At 31.3% G+C, this 17,945-nt stretch overlaps 1 protein-coding gene across 1 annotated transcript in view; it reads left to right on the forward strand.

Moving 5' to 3' along the window:
- The first annotated feature begins 274 nt into the window (after positions 1-274).
- LOC115874851 (nose resistant to fluoxetine protein 6-like) overlaps positions 275-17,945 on the forward strand; it is a 30,103-nt gene continuing 12,432 nt past the window's right edge. Inside the window, exons 1-5 of the mRNA XM_030890151.1 lie at positions 275-321; positions 11,394-11,539; positions 14,997-15,226; positions 15,912-16,006; positions 16,357-16,550. Coding sequence (XP_030746011.1) covers positions 15,132-15,226; positions 15,912-16,006; positions 16,357-16,550 — 384 coding nt within the window. The 5' untranslated portion in view covers positions 275-321; positions 11,394-11,539; positions 14,997-15,131. The remainder of the gene's footprint in view (positions 322-11,393; positions 11,540-14,996; positions 15,227-15,911; positions 16,007-16,356; positions 16,551-17,945) is intronic.

The following is a 17,945-nucleotide window of genomic DNA, read 5'->3' on the forward strand; positions in this document are numbered from 1 at the left end:
TTAGCTTATTCGATTGGGATGCGAATCTGTTTAGCGGCAGAATTGCGTCCGGGGGAAGCCCCTATACTATTTCAGGTGACACTAGCTAGTTGTTGAAGATTTTTAACCAATAGATCCCAATAATATTTGAATTAGATGGAAGATATGGAATGGGATATATTGAATAGAATGTCAGTGATGTCAGTGGCTAGGGGGCGGAGTACTCCGGGTGAGTCTTACTATTTAACTATCAATTTTATCCGGATCAGTAAATGTTTGTTTTATTATTTTCATGTACAATGAGAGAGTGCCTGCCAATGACCAACTAAAGGGATATTTCAGGTGAATTTGCATTGTGAGACACGGTTGAGTAAGCCCCAAAAATAGCGATTTTAGACATTTTTGGGGCAAAAGTTGTCCCCCTCACAAATAAAATTGACGTGTTTTTGAATTTTCTAAAAAAAAAATTACCCTGGCCGTTATGCCTTGCGGAACGATTTCGATGGACCACCCTATATATTAAATTTATTAAGGACTTATAGTACTTGCTAAAGTCACTGTAAGTGCGACCAGAGCTGCAACAAGTCAGTTTTAAATAAACTTAAGTCTTAAGTTTTAAGTCATATTTTAAAATCAAAATGATTTAAGTCTTAAGTCTTTGACTTAAATCATTTTATTTCAAGTCAAGTCATTTTCTTAAAAGCTTAAATCAATATAATGAAATTTAATTCAATAATTACTTAAGTCTATATTTTTTATTTAAATCATTATAATTTTAGAGTTAAGTGGGCAAAATTACTTAAACCATATAAAATAATTACAAACACAAAAACTTGTTTTTGTTATAAAATTTAATCGATTTTGTAGTACTTATTACCATCACAGTTTAGATGTCATCAAATTCATGTCTATTAAAAAGCGGTGATGTGGTTTGATCACTATATAATATGTCGATGGCATAAGCTAAGGGCTGGAGGCTTTTAAGATACTCTTCAATATATTTGAAATAAATTTCTTTTGTTCGTCTTTCGGGCTACGTGGTGTCGGGGATTCACTTGAAAGACAACAGACTCACTACGCACGTGTAACACGATAAATAATTAAAACCGGCTTAGAAGAATTAATATTTTATTTCATTGCTCTTTTCTAAAAAGACTTAAATCTTTTTCTATTTTCGAATAAAAATTTAAATCACAAGTCATTTTGAAAAAGACTTAAATTTTAAGTCTTAACTCTAATGACTTAAAATCAAAGGACTTAAGTCATTAAAATGATTTAAATCAAAAGAAGACTTAAGTTTTCTGTGAGCTTGCAGCTCTGAGTGCGACATATTTTAATGCTAAAAAGTGTCGACATATTCACTGCAGTCGGCAGTTAAAAGGCGGCAAGTGAATTTTTTTCAATTTTGAGATTTTTGCATTTTTAGACTAATGTGATCCTACTCTATCTAAATATTCAAAAATATTTTTGAAAAATATTGTCAAGGATGGAATTATTCGATATATAAAATAACATATTTAATATTAATATATTTCGTAAATTAATAATTCGATTGAAAGGAAGTATAAAATAATTAAAGTTCATTGGCATTTACGCAACAAAAGTAAAGTTTTAAAAATCAAAGTTATAAGCATAATTGGCAATTGCGAAAATATTTCCTTTCAATACTACGAATTTGTAAAATCATCAAATCAGCACTAACGCGGTCATCGCACCGGTCATCGCACCGATAGACCAATAATGCTGATTCGATGATTCGACGTAACGAACCAATAAATACAAAAATGTCACCTGTTGGGGGGACAGTCCACAGTCGACAGTCGACAGTCGACAGTCGATAGTCGATAGTAAGTTCGATAAGGTCGCGGTCGAGATTCCGGCATTGGCGTTACACTACCCTGACACTACCCCCGAGCCAGTGATGATGTTCGTCCATAAATATAATATGTAAGTACACATTTAGTTTTATAATTATTTTATTATTCGTAGATTAATTAAATTGATTATTAAGTTAAATTGAAGTATTTATTATTTGCTATGCCCCTAGTCATAACCCACAAAATGGGGTGTGACATATGTGGTGGAGGCGCCGGTTTTTATTAAGTAACAATTTCTTACACATCTCCGTATGTGATGGAGGCGATTTTTATTTTATAATTATTCATTAATTTACGAATAATGTGCATGCCAATTCATAATTCCAACATTTTACGGTAGTTAGTAGATATGTTTTTTTTTCTCTAAGTTTGTCTCTCGGAATCTAAGTTCATTTATTCATTTTACTTTATATATTTAAAACATGGCGAAAATACAAATAATTAAAATACATCATATACGATTTTTTTTAATACTTCGATAGCAACGAACAAGCTTACATACTTTTACTTTACATTTACCGACTTAAATAATTATATATTAAAAATGCTTGATTATTTAGTAGGACGGACTATTTTATTTATTTTAATTTATTGTATTAATAATAATTGGAGATGGCAAAATTTATATTAAGACTTAGGAATCTCTTATATTAGTTTTGTTTTACTTATTTTTTACCATTTATAAATTCAATGTGTAGGAACATTTTTTTTATTAAATATCCAGTATTTTTTACACTATTTAGAGAGAAAATGCTGTCGAATCCTTATTGTTTAATTTTTCTTTTATCACTGCATATGGTAATAATTTTTGTGAATGTTGAGAATTTTTATTATTGAGAATAATTTATTTATTTTTATTCTATAAGGACACATAAAACGACATCCAGTATATTGATAGACAGTATATTTTAAATTATTTTTAGTGTTGCCATGATAAATATATAATGATAAATATAATTTTTAAATGAGAATTTTATTATTTCAGTTATTTAAACTGTAGAATTTAACCTGTTGGTTGAATATCATTATCAAGGATGACACTGACCTAGAAAATATTATTCTTGTTAGGAATATTTTGAAATATGAGTGTTGAAGGAAGCGACCATATTTATTTAATTCGTGTTACAAATACTGCTGACTTAGTTAGAACTGCATTGTACGTCTGTGTGTGTTGAAAAATGTATTTCATTACATGATATACTGAGCGATAATTATTTTAATGATAGTTTAGAATTTATTTATTTTATTATTATTTAAATTGATTTTTTTAAATATATTTTAATGTCTTTTGTAAAAGCACCTGTTCTACCGGAATTTATACCGCCACCTACTTTTGACCCTACAATCGACTGCCCAATTTCTTTTATTCGAGAATATGATAAAATAACTAGTAAGAATGGCTGGAATTATGCTTTTAAGATAAAATATTTAGAATGTTACTTAGAAAACGCTGCTTTTATTGGTATAAGGAATATGTTATGACAAAAATAATTTTAATAAAGTCTGGAGCGATATCAAAAAAGATTTTATTTTAGAGTTTGGAAGTGAAATATCACTACGCAAACTAAAATCTAAATTCCGTACACGGAAACAGGGAAAAAATGAAGATATAAAATCTTATTATTACGATTTACTATCAATTGCACATGAAATCTATGGTAAAATAAATTTTGAAATATTTAAAGATCAATTCGAATATGGTTTACATGAATCGTATGATTATCATTATTATCTTCTGCTTACTGAAAATATGAATTTCCAGAGTTTGAAAAATATAATCTATAAAATAAGCGATTTAAAAGATATATTATTAGAATCCAAAACATCAGCATATTCCAGAAATTCTTATCATTCTCAAAATTCTAACATAAATAAAAGACAATCACAGCAAGTAAATTCAAATATCAGTCAGAGGCGCTATGATTTTCAATACGAATATTTTACTAATCATTTAGATTCGAACTTAAAGGGCAGAACTAGTTTTATAAATAATAATAATAATAATAATTATGGTCAGATAGAATAAACAATGCAGGTCAATCTAAGTACAGTAATTTTTCACAATCAACTAGGTCGTCAAATAATATATGTTGTGATAATCAGGATACTCTCCCATACGAAATGTATAGTAACCAGGAGGAAAATATTTTAATGATGTCAAAAGAGGATATTTTTAAAAAAGAGGATGATTTTGTAAATGACTATAAAGAGGAAACGTTGGATTTCCTCACTTTAGAAAATGCGCAGGCAGAGGAAGATGATAATACCCTCCCTGTAGCGTTGAAATATGCACAGGCAGAGGAAGACTATAATACCCTCCCTGTTGCTGGAGAATATTTGCAGGTAGAGGATGGGGATAATACCCTCCCTAGCAAAATAGAATGTACGAAAATAGAAAATATTCAGAATGAGCTCTTAGAAGTAGAATGCAATTCCTCAAGTTTGCCTATATTAAGTAGAGATAAGGCAAAAAATAGATTTATTTCCTCTGACAATATTCCTGGAAGAAGAAGAAAAAGACAGTTTCCTGAACCTCAATCGATAATTGAGTCAGAAAACATAAATGAAGAACTACCATTTACAAGAAAGCGAAAGGTTTTAGAATATAAACCTGAAACAGATAATACAATGCCATGGAAAGAGCATACATCGAGAAGAAGACATAGGACAAAGATAATATCTAGGAAGCGAAACGTCATGATGGCAAAGGATATTATTATCCACCCTAGCCACCCTCCCTGGAATTGCTGTAGATAGTCAAATTTTACAGTCAAAATTAAATGTAAAATGCGAAGAATAGGTACCCGAAAAAGGAAAACCGATAAAAGTAGAATTTAAGTTTACATTTTCGTTCTAATTATCTAGTCAAAAGTCTGAACATACACAAAATTTTTTTTAGATTTCAATATATAAAATAGGTAAAATCGAGTGATATATTTCTAATTTCTATATATACCATTAGCTGACACAGTAATTTTATGTGACAGAAGTATATATAATTAAAAAAAAAAATCGTAATTTCAAACGTATTTATAATAGGTATAATCTCAGTCTTTAAGTAAATGTATTTACTCGAAATCGTTATACGACAATTTTTAGCAAAAAAAAAAATAATTTAGTAAATGAAACTAGTATAGGTAATTCAAATGGTTCACGGTCAAGGTGCGAAACTTGATCACGACACGTCTCATGACATACTTTTGGGCTAGTTGCACTTTTTTCATTGTTTTCTTTTTATGTTTAGTTATTTACTGTATTTGGCATTACTTTATAAAGTTAAAAGGCAAAATAATAGGCGTTTAAAACATTTAAATAGATGTAATTTTAACAATGAAAATAAAAATATTAAACTCTCTTGCGTATCTAGCGAAAATCGAACATTTCATTATAATCTAGAGCCAAATGATAATCAGAACCTCCTATCTCTATCTCCTGGGGATAAAATAAATGCAACTATTGAATGCATACAAATAGAATAAGTATTGTGTATACGTGTATTGGAAAGGCAACTCTGTATGCCCAAGTTAGTCTTCTTCAAAATAAAATCAAGATGGAATATTGAAATAATTGGAAAAAGATATGTTTTTCTTAACATAAAATATTAATGATGTCTTTATTAATGACATGTATTATTGAGCTTCCCTAGTGTGTAGGTTTTAAATTGATATTTAACCCTAACTGCGCGCAAACTCTAGGACAAATATCAATTTGAAACGAAAAGTATTGAACCACTAGAGTTAATTATTTAGCGCTTAATATAAAAAATAAAAGAAATAAAGTAAATTATTATAAACCCAAATGTAGGTAGGAGATAGAGGGCATACAAATTAGGTAGGAGTGTTCATAAATCCTACAAATTTACAACGAAAATAAAAGTTTATTGTTTGTTTTACGCCCAATCATATAAAATTTTTATATTCTCCCTTGCTGTCAAGAAAAAAAAAAAAATGATATTCTGAACTAGGTTGAAAAATAAAATTAAACAAACAAACTTAAAATAGGATTAAGTACTTTAAGAACTAGTTTATAAGACATAATAATTTAATACAATAAGCTGTAAGTAAGAGCACATATTTACTCTTTGTTCTCTTTTTTCATGTAATTACTGGTCAAAACTGCCAATACCAAGCAACAAGTCAAGGAACACCACTGAGAAGAATTGACGTATGAACTCAACCCTGAAGGAGAAAGAAGAATGTAGTACCACACCATCATGCCTATACGATGCAAACTGCCTACCCTTGTTTATGAAGCTTTGTGACCAGTACACCATGGTAATGCAGTCCGAAGCAAGTAGTCCAATTCAAAAATGGGTTCAGAACATGCTGTCAAATTTGGTCTGGCGATATAAGCAGCTACAGGAAGAGTTATTGTCTTGTCTAAAAACTGGTCTCTTCTTCGAAAGATGAATTCGACTCAATCCAGATGACAAACAAAATCATACTGGAATTTTGTTTCCATTGTCAGCCTACACCGATATCAAGAAACAACTCCCTAAGGACGCAAGTATTGAGAAACAGCTTACCAAAACAAAGAGCTTTTCAAAGTGCAGGGAACGGAGGCATGTGTGCATTCGTTAGGTTTATGATGTGAAGGTGGATACTACAATCAAAACTTCAGTTTTCAGCCTCCGTGAGCAGCCGACGAGATTTGTGGGTGGGTGTTTTATGAACGAAGTCAGTGCAAAGTATTGAAACTTAAAAACTATATAGGTATTGTGCAGTTCACGTTAGTGCCAGTATTAAAAGACATTTTTTTTGTCTATATGTAAACGGCTAATCGCCATCCTTAAACTTATAGAGAAGCTTTTTTTTTATATTTTTTTTTTAGTTAGTAATTTCTTTAAAAACATTTTTTTTAATTTTTTTTTAATATTATATACTTACAACATTTTTTTATTATGAAACGTTAAGCACAATTTATTGCAATGTATAATAATTATTGTTAAAAAGTATAATTTCATAAATCTTGAATTATCGCTGGGGTCCAGCTTTAGAGGTGCGGGGGAAGTGTCAAGGATGGAATTATTCGATATATAAAATAACATATTTAATATTAATATATTTCGTAAATTAATAATTCGATTGAAAGGAAGTATAAAATAATTAAAGTTCATTGGCATTTACGCAACAAAAGTAAAGTTTTAAAAATCAAAGTTATAAGCATAATTGGCAATTGCGAAAATATTTCCTTTCAATACTACGAATTTGTAAAATCATCAAATCAGCACTAACGCGGTCATCGCACCGGTCATCGCACCGATAGACCAATAATGCTGATTCGATGATTCGACGTAACGAACCAATAAATACAAAAATGTCACCTGTTGGGGGGACAGTCCACAGTCGACAGTCGACAGTCGATAGTCGATAGTAAGTTCGATAAGGTCGCGGTCGAGATTCCGGCATTGGCGTTACACTACCCTGACACTACCCCCGAGCCAGTGATGATGTTCGTCCATAAATATAATATGTAAGTACACATTTAGTTTTATAATTATTTTATTATTCGTAGATTAATTAAATTGATTATTAAGTTAAATTGAAGTATTTATTATTTGCTATGCCCCTAGTCATAACCCACAAAATGGGGTGTGACAATATTTTTTTTCAACGATTTTTGAAATTTGAAAAAAGTGACATAACGTCACCATTTTGGAAGTAAAAAGGCGGAAAGTGTAAATCTTAAGTTAAAAGGCGGCATTCTTGCAAATATGCCATTTATATTTAAAAAATGATGACGTAATGATGCATATTATGTAGTAAAAGGGCGGCATTAAACAGTAATTGCTCTATTCCTAAACGATGGATATCAAATACGTCATAAAACTTGAAGTTATAAGGCGGCATTGTTTAATACCACCCTATTCGTTAAATAAGATTGTGAAATACGTCACGAAACTTGTAGTAAAAAAGCGGTATGTGACTATTGCGCCCTTTTTTAACGGTCAAAATCACCACGCGGACGTAAATTTGGTAGTAAGAAGGCGGTATATTTCACGAAAGATGAATTAGTCGATTGGGAATCCAGGCACGCATCGCATTTTTCGGCTTATATAAAGTGATTAATAATAATTTATTATAATAATAGTGATTGGCTTTCGTGCAAAGGTAAGCTTTTAAACTATTTTTATAGGTATTTTAGATTATTATATATTATTTACTGTTCAATACATATTTATATGATGGATTTATAGCTAAATTTGTGTCATGTGTTAACAAAATATAAATTTTACCCCTGAAATTAAAAAAAAGTATAATAATTAGAATTAGTAAAATTTATCAATAATTAAGTATTATTAATTAAATTAAGTATCATTAATTAAATAAGTACTATTATAGTGCCTCCATAAGTTTTTCTTTTAAACGGTACATCAGTATATTTACAAATATATTTTGCCACGCCCTTTCTAATTTAAAGTTCAATAAAACACAAGTTTACTTAATGCAGAATGAGTTGCATAGAGGCCACTAGTTTTTTAATTTTAACAGCCGGGTGGTCGGGGTTCACAGATCTTAATAAAAGGGCGCCACGAGATTATACTCTACGAACTCGGCAATAAAGATGTAACTATTAAGTAGACTTCAACACTAACCTCGAACTGTTGAGTGCAACCACCATGAACTTCAAATATTACTATAATTATTTGAACTTGAGTGACTCTAACTTAACTATGAGACTAAACTGTAAATAATACTACTAAAAATATTAAAGCAATTTATTAAAATATTAAAAAGTTAAATATATATATATATATATATAAAAATTAACGAAATGTAAAATGTAATATGTTAAGAAGTTTAAACCGAAAGGTTGGAAGATAAAATAGAATTTTAAATTAAATGAAATAACTAAACCTATGACGTCAAACCCCCTTATCTAACTTAATACTAAATACAATCAGGGTGGTTTATACCCATAAATCAAGTCTAAAATTATACTAATATCTAAACGATCATACTCTACAGTCTTGAAATTACTTGAAACTTAATCCGGGTGAGCTACGGTGTATAGCTATGTGGTGGCTACAGCAGGGTACAGCAGCTCGGTGTACTGTCACTGGAGCCCACAGATGTTAGCAGTTAGCATGTTAGCCCGCAGACGTACGGATGCCGGCCAGGTGTAGGACAAAAGGTGAACATAGAAACCCTAAATAATATTGGTTGTCTTAGAATAGAGCCTCAATTATAGAACAAGAACTAGCAAAACGTGTAGGACTTAATAAAATAAGGTAATAAAGAAGGACTAATGAAATCTAAACTTTACCTCAATGAGGGTTTATGATGTTCAACGGGTAACTCTACACACGGGCAACAGGAACGGATGGAATTCTGGACTGTTCTGTGCTGTACGGTCTGGATCGGCCTTCTTGCTCTACAATTACGAACAACCAAATAAGACTTAAGAAAGATAACACTCAACTAATCTTTCTACACCACGTGGGCGTGGAAAAGTCGAAAACCAGTCAACAATACGAATAAAAATCAGTTGAGCATTGACTTAGAATAGGCAGAAGAATTACAGCATACCTTGGAATTATTCGGGGACTTCTTGGGCACGTGGAATCGGAATATCGGTCGGAAAAAGGCTATTTTAATCCCATTATGGAAACTGGTCGGTGGTCCATGTAAATCCCACAAAATACGATGCAAGGATTCGATTTCCTTCACAAAATCAGATTTCAACCGGAAATCTCCCTCCAGGATATAGATAGAGAACTATATATCTTGACTAGTCCAACTCACAAAAAGGCATAAATAAAAAACGATGTTCTGGATTATTTTCACAGCCATCTTCGATATCCGGTCAATGAGCGAACTAAACTCACAAATTCCCACAATTAAATGAACGAATTGCACACTGTGATCCACATCAAAAATAACCAATTTAACTACGAAATTTTATCTGATAATTATAAAATTTCAATAACCAAAACAAAGGATAAATAAATCCAAAAACATCTGATTTGATCTGACAATGACAAGTGACGGACAAAAGTGATGATCAAAGATATAGAGAGACGGACAAAAAGCCTACTACTGCTGGGGTGACAATATTGTGTATCCAGTGACAATATTGTGTATCTATAGCGCGGTGTATATCGGGTTGCATAATTGTAAAATTTAAATAAAATAATATTTAACAATAAAATTATAGTAAACATGATGCAAAAATAATAGTTATTTGCGATAATTTATGAGCTAGCACACAGAGGTCGTTGCGAGGAAATTTGACTGTTACAATTCATGAGTTATCTTTAAATGTTTCATATTCATATTTCGAATTAATTGGCAATAAATAAATTATTTATGGAAGAAAAGATTTTTCACTCATCCATTCAATTTTTTTTAATTTTAAGCCTAACTTAGAGCCATATATATATATATATATAAAAATATATATATATATATATATATATATATATATATATATATATATATATATATATATATATATATATATATATATAAATATATATATATATATATACATATTATAAAAATGAAAACCTTGCTATTATTTTTTTAATTTGAATACTATAGTATTTCGATCAGAAGTTTTTTTTTTATTTTGGGTTTTAGAAGAGGGGGCATCGGCTTATCCTCTTGCTTAAAACAAAAAAAAGCAGACACCAAACTAGCGCCGGATGCAAAGATTTTTGAGGTGGCACTTCTCAATTAACCATTTTTGTTATATCTCTCAGTAAAACAACAAAAACGACTCTCTATTTTATAAAATGACTGCAGGCAAACAAAAAATACATGAGGATATATACAGAACAATCCATTATGGACCACCCTGTTATACCTAAAATTATTCCTTTTACTATATAACTGTTATCATAAAACTACTTAAAATTTGCAAGATGACTAGTAATTTAAAAAATAAACTGAGTTTTTAATAAATAGATGTTACTTAAAACTTATATTTTTTAAGTTAAAACCTTAATATATTTTACTTGATTCTAAATAGCGGCACGTCAAAGGTTTTGCAGTTAAAAGGCGGCATTTGAACAGTTTTTTGTCGCTTACCGCCTTTTAACTTCAACTTCTTACTGTATTCAATACAGAAAACGAAGCAAGAAAGAATTAACCAACATTTTTTTAAACAAAACTTGCTCTATTGTCTAAAAATACCTCTAAATAACTAAACATAGTATATCCAATTAGTGTTGAACAATAAAATCGAATGTATATATTCTTATTAGTGAAGGACAACATCACAAAGTTTGTGCCATTTTTCTAGAAACTATGGTTTTGTCACTTGCCGCCTTTTAACTACCGACGCGCCGGCAGTTCACCAGGGACGTGCAAAAATATTCCATTGATAACTCATATGCACGTCACTGGTGTATCTGTTGACACTTTTTCAGCATTACAATATGTAACACTCATAGTAACTTTTATCCTCCAAATTTCATTCGAATCCCTAAAAGCACTTGGGAGAAAATTATAATAAATCGAAAAAAAAATAACACTTTAACCTTTTCTAGCTGCGAAACAAAGCATCGGATAAATAGATATATTTATGTTTCAGATGAACAATACAGCCTTATGCCAGAGTTGTTTTATTTGGACAACTTTGACCATTGTATGTTAAGAAAACAAGAAGCACTGTACTGCACTTTTACGTTTGAATTAGAGCCTCTATCAGATAATAATACTGTTTGGAATATAATACAGGTAGTATTTTTTAGCAAAATAAAAAACACTAAATCACCACAGTACCCGAAAACACTTTTACTTTTACACTGGACGCGCGTTTCGCTAACCATGTTAGCATCATCAGCAGATGATTATAAACTAAAATACAATCTACAAGTTGAGCGTTTATATGCTCGCTCAGTGGGCACCGAGTGGGCGTGGAAAGATCTAGCCAACCAAGTCACAGCCCACCGAGCGTAACAGTTAAATTTCCGCCACTAGAGTAGTAGGAACAAAGAACTTGAAGGAATTGGACCGTTGTCTCTGTTCATACTATCTTTACATTTATTAATTCTGATGCTTTCATATGCATCTAATTGCCTGTAATTTGCGAGTTGTTTAATTAATTTTAAATTATTAAGATCTATACAATGTTCTTTATCAACAATATGTTCGGCAACGCAAGATTTATGTGGTCTACCATATCTTATCTGAGCTAAATGTTCTTTAAATCTAGTTAATATTGATTTTCTATAGTTTGCCCAACATATTTCTGATTACAATCTTTACAAGAAATTTCATAAATACCCGACCTTTCCAGTGGAGGTGTTTATCCTTTGGATTACCTAATAATTGTTGTAATTTATTATTAGCACTATACACAAGTTTATAATTGACATTCTTAAAAATTCCTTTTAGACCACGGGATAACTCTCTATCAAATGGTTTGATTTGAGAACTCTCAAAAATTTGACGTATCTTTCTCCACTTGAAAAGTCGAATTTTCAGAAATCATTAACCTATACCTACGTTTTCTAATTATTTCAATTAGTGAAGGAGAATATCCATTACACTCAGCTACATTCCTAATGTAATCTCTTTCTATTTGGTATCTTTCGAAGCTGTAGTATTTTTTATATATTTTTTTTTGTTCGAATATTGATAAAAAATAGGTACTTACGTTTAAATTTGTGATCATGTTGTGATCAAATTACATGTCAAATTTCAAATAAACAATTATTAGTCCTGATGACAGTCATCTTAAAATTTTGTATTATTTTGTTTGAAAATATTATACTCACACAAAGTGCGATAATCTCAGACCACAGTACCTACCTCAATCTATTGAATATTTGGTTTATTTTCTCCAAAAATTTAATCTAGATCGTATCTTAGGTAACTATAAAAATTACCATGACCCATGACAATATGGTAAAGAGTTTTTGGAACTGAATTTATTAGAAGAATCTACTCATAACACTGCACGCAATCGATTTTTTTATTTATGTAAAACAAACCAGTTTGACACTTAATATCTCGCTTAATATTCACATTTTTTTGATAGTTACCTAGTTTTAAATAAATACTTCCTATATGTTATGGGCATTTGAATATATATTTTTTTAATATTTAATAAATTATTTCAGTAAAGAAGATTGTGTGTTAGTTCTGATTCCAAAAAATTTAAATTATCTTATTTTAATTTAAATAACATATGTTTTGGGTTTTAGTCAAAGAATATTGTTTTGGCCAAACCCGGTTGTGACGTCATTTAGTCTTAAATGACTATCCATTTAGGCCAAGATTCGTCCAAACTTAATAATTAAAAAAAAACAGTTATTTTTTTAAGGAACTTAAATATTTAACAATAATTATTGTAATAATAAAAGTATAAAACCCCCACATAGTATATAATATAACATACAGGGTGGCCCATCGAAAACGTTCCGCAAGGCATAACGGCCAAGGTATATTTTTATTCAAAAAATCCAAAACACGTCAATTTTGTTTGTGAGGTTTGTGACAACTTTTGACGCAAAAATGATTACAAAATCTTTAACCCTCTAAGCGGGGGTGTCATCTCCCAACATTTTTCAAATGGGAAGGGGAGTCGATTGGCGCCGCAATGAAAAGGACTTTCTATTTTCTATATTTCCCCGCTTCGTTTTTAAAAATCAGTCGAGTCATTTTGAAAATATGAAGGATTGAAATTTGAAAAGTACTTTTTGCAAAAAAACGCATAAATTGAATTAATTAAAAAACTTACCTTATTAATGAAGCAAATGCTGAAAATGTGGCCCGTCAACCTCCATACAGTAATTCAAATTATTTTCAAACCGTTCTCGAACGTTCTGAAGAACTTGCGGTGTCACTTCGCGACCAAAATCAATAATTCGTTTTCGCAGGTCTTCCAATGAGGCAGGTTAGGTTACTAGTGCTATACACTTTACTTTTTATGTGTCCCCATAGAAAAAAAGTCTTAAGGAGTCAAGTCGGGTGACCGGGGAGGCCAATCAATTGCACCCCTTCGTCCTATCCACCGACCGGGAAAGTTATTATTTAAATAATTACGCACATTTTGAGAGTGATGTGGAGGTGCACCGTCTTGTTGAAATATTAGTTCGGCTTCAACGTATCCAGGACTGTTCTCTATGATGTCAGTTAGGGCTGGGTCGATGGTATTTTCCACTAAATCCAAGTACATATCACCTGTTATATTTCTAGGGAGAAAAAAAAGGCCCCACAATAGAAATTCCAAATATACCAGCCCACACTTTCAATTTCTGAGGGTTCTGTGTGTGCACCTCGTGAAAAACCCTGGGGTTGTCCTCAGCCCAGTACCGACAGTTATGCCGATTAACTACACCGTTTAAAAAGAAAGTACACTCATCCGAAAAACACACATTAAATAGGAAACTATTATCATTCGCCACTCGTTCACTCATAGTTTCGCAAAATTTCAAGCGACGGTCAAAATCGTCTTCGTTGAGTTCTTGTACCAACTGAATTTTGTACGGGTGGAACTCATTTCCACTTTTTCTGCATGTGAGTACATCATAATTGTTAAAAAGTTTAACAATATTGAGAAGAACTTTAACGCACAAGTCACAGAACAGCTATCTAGCTACTACCGCACCTGATCGTCCAACCTTGTGGCAAGTGAAAAAATGCGTATAAACATCTAGAAATAATAAGAAAAAACAGCAAATTGGTCGAAGGAATTTCTCCTTATCATTTACTCTGATAAATGTTTAAAAAAGCTTTTCAAATTTCAATCCTTCATATTTTCTCAATGACTCGACCGATTTTCAAAAACGAAGCGGGAGAGTATAGAGAATAGAAAGCCCTTTTCATTGCGGTACCACTTGACCTCCCTTCCCATTTGAAAACAACTGGGGGATGACACCCCCGCTTAGAGAGTTGATGATTTTGCAATCACTTCTGGGACAAAAGTTGTCCCCCTCGCAAACAAAATCGACGTGTTTTTGAATTTTCTGAAAAAAAAATTACTCTGCCTGTTATGCCTTGCGGAACGTTTTCGATGGGCCACTCTGTATATACATAAAGCCATAAGCATATACAATAAGCTATTAATATCCTAAGCCATTTCAATAAATACTTAGCTAATATAAAATAACCCAAATTGAAATGGATTGTTGAATTATATTTTCGCCTGATGACCATTTATTTTTATATGAAAGTATTGTGTTTCCAGAATGTCAGCTCCAGTCCTCAAAACTACAACCACAGAAATTTGCGTCATGGAATATGTGTACCAACAAGTTGCCAGTATGACTACAAAACAGCTCGTACCACAGCAGAAGCTATCTAGAACTGTTACAGGCGGAAAATGCTTCCTTCGGGATTTTCTGGGAAAGTAACTCATCTAAACTGTCAAGGATCGAAGTCTAAATACCCAACTGATGTATATGACTGGCTTGCAGCGTAAGAATATTAATATATTTTTTCTAATATGTAATTCTGTTTTTTAATTTACATTTTAATTGTCTATACAGGGTGAGTCTTAAATACTTGTGCAAATATTTCCAGAGCTGGTATATCTCGATAAAACAAACATATTTTCTCTTTACGTCCAAAATAATCGAGTTATTTTACTTTACATTTTGAAAACCACTGTATTTTTTTGGCGTTTTCTTTTTTTGTGAATTTAGTTTACTATTTATGTTGCCATATTATCAAGGAAAATTCGAAATTTGTTGAATTTTTTTTTGGAAATTTGGTATTATTTTTTTTAAATAAAAACTAATTTATTAAGAAATTATTATTTTTTTAAAATAAAAACTAATTTCTTGATAATATGGCAACATAGATAGTAGATTAAATTTGCAAGAAAGAAAATCCAGAAAAAATCCAGTGCTACTCAAAATTTTAACAAAAAATATTTTTTTTGGAAATTTTCAAAGTAAAATAACTCCGTTATTTTCGACTTATTTGAAAAACGATAAAGAGAAAATATGTTTCTTTTATCGAGATCTACCACCCCGTAAAAAACTTACACTGCACTTATTTCTGGGACACCCTGTAGATATTCATATGCATCGCCTTTAAACCTAAAAATCTATTTTGTATAAATTTTATCAACCAGTACAATATAAGATTTTACTTTTAGTGCTCTTTTGACACTCTATGTACTGTTTGTTATGTTTGCCTCATTCTATGAAAGAATGGTATTGAGAAATTCATCTTTGAAGAAAATTTCAACTGGTAAGTATAAATATTGTTAATTTTTAAAATATACAGAGTGTTTTAAATCAAATTTAAAAAACTTTAAGAGATTATCCCATGGTTATCCTTATTAAAAATGTATGATGTCAGAAAATTAATGTTTTTATTATACAAGGCGAGTCTTAAATAAGTCCAAAATAACCGAGTTGTTTTACTTTGAAGATTTTGAGAATCACTGGATCTTTTCTGGATTTCGAAGAAATTATGTTTTGCTAAAAAAAATCAATTTTTTTTCAAAAAATTCCAAATTTACAAAAAAAAAATTAACAGATTTTCGTAATTTTACTAAAACTAATCTGTAATTAAATTAATTAATTTTATTTTTTTAGTGGGGAAAATATTGGAAGATTTCTCTTTCTACAAAAATTGGAAAAGACTGATGTCGATACCCACAAGTCCCGACCACATAAAGCTACGACCTTTGCAAGGAATGAGATTCTATACAATGTTTTGTATAGTTATGTCCCATACACTACTGGGCATATTTTCTGGACCAATATCTAACACACGTTACACAGAAGACGTAAGAATAAACATGTTTTAATGAAAGAAATATGTAATGTGGAATCATATGCCTTTGTAGCGTTTTTCAGATCTTATGTTTTGATTTACAAAAGAACTATGATTAGATGTTTTGGTATTTTGTGTCATTTTTGGGATCTCGTCTCCAGATCCAGATCTCGTCTCTAGACTTCCTCACTAATTACTTACTATTTTCCAATTATAGTGTAGCCTCCATCACATATTTAGATACTCTGTTTGTAATTGGGCCCATTGTTGTCTATTGCTGACTATGCAGGCCCAAGTTATCCCTGTTATTTTCTTAATATCCTATCTTAGGTTTCTTCTTTTTCTAGGTCTCTTAGTTCTTAATGCTTCTTCTCTTAATGCTGAGTTTCTTCCATAAGTACTCCATGCTAACTTAATTATTTTGCTGATTTCTGGTAGTAGAGATCCCGGATATACAGGATATTATAGAGGATGAAAGACGCAAATATACAAAATACTTGAGCACCAAGAAGATCGAAGACAAACTAATATATAAAAAATCCCAAGCTGAAGTACGAAGAGAAATATGCCAGAAGAAAAATCTGATATGGGAAAAGAAGTGTAATCAACTAACCACATATATAGGAGGTAGAAGAAGCACAGAAAGTTGGAAATTTATAAAAAAATGTCAGAAAGGGAAAAGGCAAAGAAATCATCTCCCCGATTACACCACAAAAATGGGAATAATACATGGAAAATCTTATGACGGAAAATAGAGTCGAATTTATGGACTGTCCTGACGTGACGACAAATATAAGAACAATGGGATCCCCGATTAGAATATCAATGGACGGAGTAATTAAGGCATGTACCTCACTAAAAAAGCGTAAAGCACCCGGACCGGGAAATATACCGGCAGAGTTAATTAAATCAGGACCGATAAAACTGTACGAACACTTAAGGAAAATACTCCAGGACTGCATAAACGGAACAGATGTACCACAAGAATGGAATGAGGCTTACCTATCAACTATATACAAAAAGGGAGATCGTACTAAGTGCGAAAACTAGAGGCGAATATCAGTAACAGCCACCGTGGGTAGAATATATGGAAAAATTTTGAGAAATAGGATCGAAAACGAATACCAAGAAATAGAAGCCGAAGAACAAGCAGGATTTAGAGCCGGAAGATCGACGGTGGACCACTTATTTACAGTCACTCAAGTAATAAGTAAAAAGAGCAATCTAAACCAAGAGCTACATCTTGTGTTCGTGGACCTGCAGAAGGCATACGACAGCGTTCCCCTTGTGAGACTTTGGGAAGCTATGGAAAAAACCAATATAAATGTAGAGCTAATAAAAGCAGTAAAATCATTATATAAACAAACAAAAACTAGAGAATAAAAGTCGGCATAAAGTTAACAACAGG

This window comes from Sitophilus oryzae, unplaced genomic scaffold (assembly GCF_002938485.1).
Source record: "Sitophilus oryzae breed Bouriz unplaced genomic scaffold, Soryzae_2.0 scaffold_1301_pilon_pilon, whole genome shotgun sequence".
Taxonomy (NCBI): domain Eukaryota; kingdom Metazoa; phylum Arthropoda; class Insecta; order Coleoptera; family Curculionidae; genus Sitophilus; species Sitophilus oryzae.